Source organism: Triticum aestivum, chromosome 6B, assembly GCF_018294505.1.
Source record: "Triticum aestivum cultivar Chinese Spring chromosome 6B, IWGSC CS RefSeq v2.1, whole genome shotgun sequence".
In the NCBI taxonomy this organism is placed as follows: Eukaryota; Viridiplantae; Streptophyta; class Magnoliopsida; order Poales; family Poaceae; genus Triticum; species Triticum aestivum.
Genome location: NC_057810.1, coordinates 245,796,586 through 245,798,226, shown reverse-complemented (window position 1 = coordinate 245,798,226; position 1,641 = coordinate 245,796,586). Strand labels below are relative to the sequence as shown.

General features: G+C 51.4%; 1 protein-coding gene across 1 annotated transcript; it reads right to left on the bottom strand.

The window, feature by feature from the left end:
- Positions 1 to 599: 599 nt before the first annotated feature.
- On the bottom strand, positions 600 to 1,202 carry LOC123135969 (E3 ubiquitin-protein ligase EL5-like). Its single transcript, XM_044555242.1, has one exon. The coding sequence runs from the start codon at positions 1,200 to 1,202 to the stop codon at positions 600 to 602; it is 603 nt and encodes a 200-aa protein (XP_044411177.1).
- Between the last annotated feature and the right edge of the window lie 439 nt (positions 1,203 to 1,641).

Below are 1,641 nucleotides of genomic sequence, written 5' to 3'. Positions count from 1 at the left end.
ATTTTGTAATTAACAATTGGCAGCCGCTACTTCGTTAGAGATTTGGTTCTTACTTTTTACCTCCTTGCTTAAAGATCACATGACCAAAAATTAAGTGAGTTAGACAGTTCGTCTAATTGGTAAACATTGATGCATGATCTCCAACTCCAATTGATATATGCTACTGTAAGACATTATATTATATGCATTATAATTTTTTTCTACGAGATATATATATACTATAATTGCTCGTTACTTTATTTTTCTGTGAGATAGGGCCTCATTTTTTTAATTTTGCACAGGGCCCCGGATTTTGCCGGCCCGGCCCTGTCCAAGACATGTTGATATTGAAAGCATGTATTTACCATCTCTGATTATATGTTCTGTGAAAGTTGCCACTGTATTTGACTAAACATTGGCCATTTATTAAATTCAAAAGTTTCGAAAAATCTGTTTGTGTGTGTGTGTGGTACGTGGGTTTCACGTGAAGTAACGAGAAATGTGGTTACTGGGCGGTAATCCCGGTAACCAAATCCTTGGTTATATCACAAACAGTGTTCATGTTTGGCAAGGGGAATTCCCTTTGAAGCTAGCTGTAGCTAGACGAGCGCCAATTCGCATCACAACTCCACGTTCAACACTACTTCCGGTGGGCGTTCCGGCGGGGTGAACACGCTGCACCGGCAAATCGGGCACGTCGCGTGCGAGCGCAGCCACCGGTCGATGCACTCGGTGTGGAACACGTGCAGGCACACCGGCATCCGCCGCACTGGCTCCCCCTTCTCCACGTCGCCGAGGCACACCGCGCACTCGGCGTCGCCCCCCGGGTGCTCGTAGCTCGGGACGAGAGCGGCTCGCAGGTGGTCGCGCTCGCGCCCCATCACGGCCTGCTCAGGGTGGCGAAGCTGCTCGTGCGACGACACCTCCGTCTCTTGGCCGTCCTGCTGTTCAAGATGGCGCGCTTCGGCGGACGCCGACGACAGCCACCGGGGCCAGGGCGGCCGCCTGAGCTCGGCGTAGAACTTGCAGCAGAGGATGAGGCTGACGGTGGTGCAGAACGCGGCGAACGCTGCGAACAAGATGGTGGCGCCGGAGTAGGGCCGGTTGACGAAGTGCACGATGGCGACCGGCGCGGTGACGAACCCGCTGGCGAAGATGGCGTGCGCGCACGTGAAGTCGCTGCACCAGTCGTAGCAGGAGACGCGCCTCCCCTGGACGGACATGCGCGCCTAGTACGCAGTATACTCCGCTTCAACTCTTGGATTGGTATGAACTAAACCGAGAGGAAAATAATTAACGTGTGAGAATCGACATAAATAGCAATTAAGCCGCTTTGACATCACAGTGCTCGTCATTGTACTATGCGCGGCATAGCTGGGAGATGTAAACGATGAACTTACGCACGTTAATTGTCATTTTTAAGGTTGGATCTAGTGATGTCTTTACTGTTGTTTTGTAGGAGTATGCGTTTTGTAGTTGTAAAATGCGCAACTGGTTGTCACAAGTGGAAATTTCGTTCACACTCCACGTCTTCCTTGCTTCACTCCTGTATATACTCGCCCTTTCCACCTTCCCCGTTGCATCGCCAGGCTCCTCTCTCCTTCACCCGGCTTCGGCGGAGACACGTAGTCGGGGGAGGGGTAGGTATAGGGCGTGTTTGGT

Excerpts from the sequence above, each read along its gene's own strand:
- LOC123135969 (XM_044555242.1), bottom strand. The coding sequence starts at position 1,202 with ATGTCCGTCCAGGGGAGGCGCGTCTCCTGCTACGACTGGTGCAGCGAC.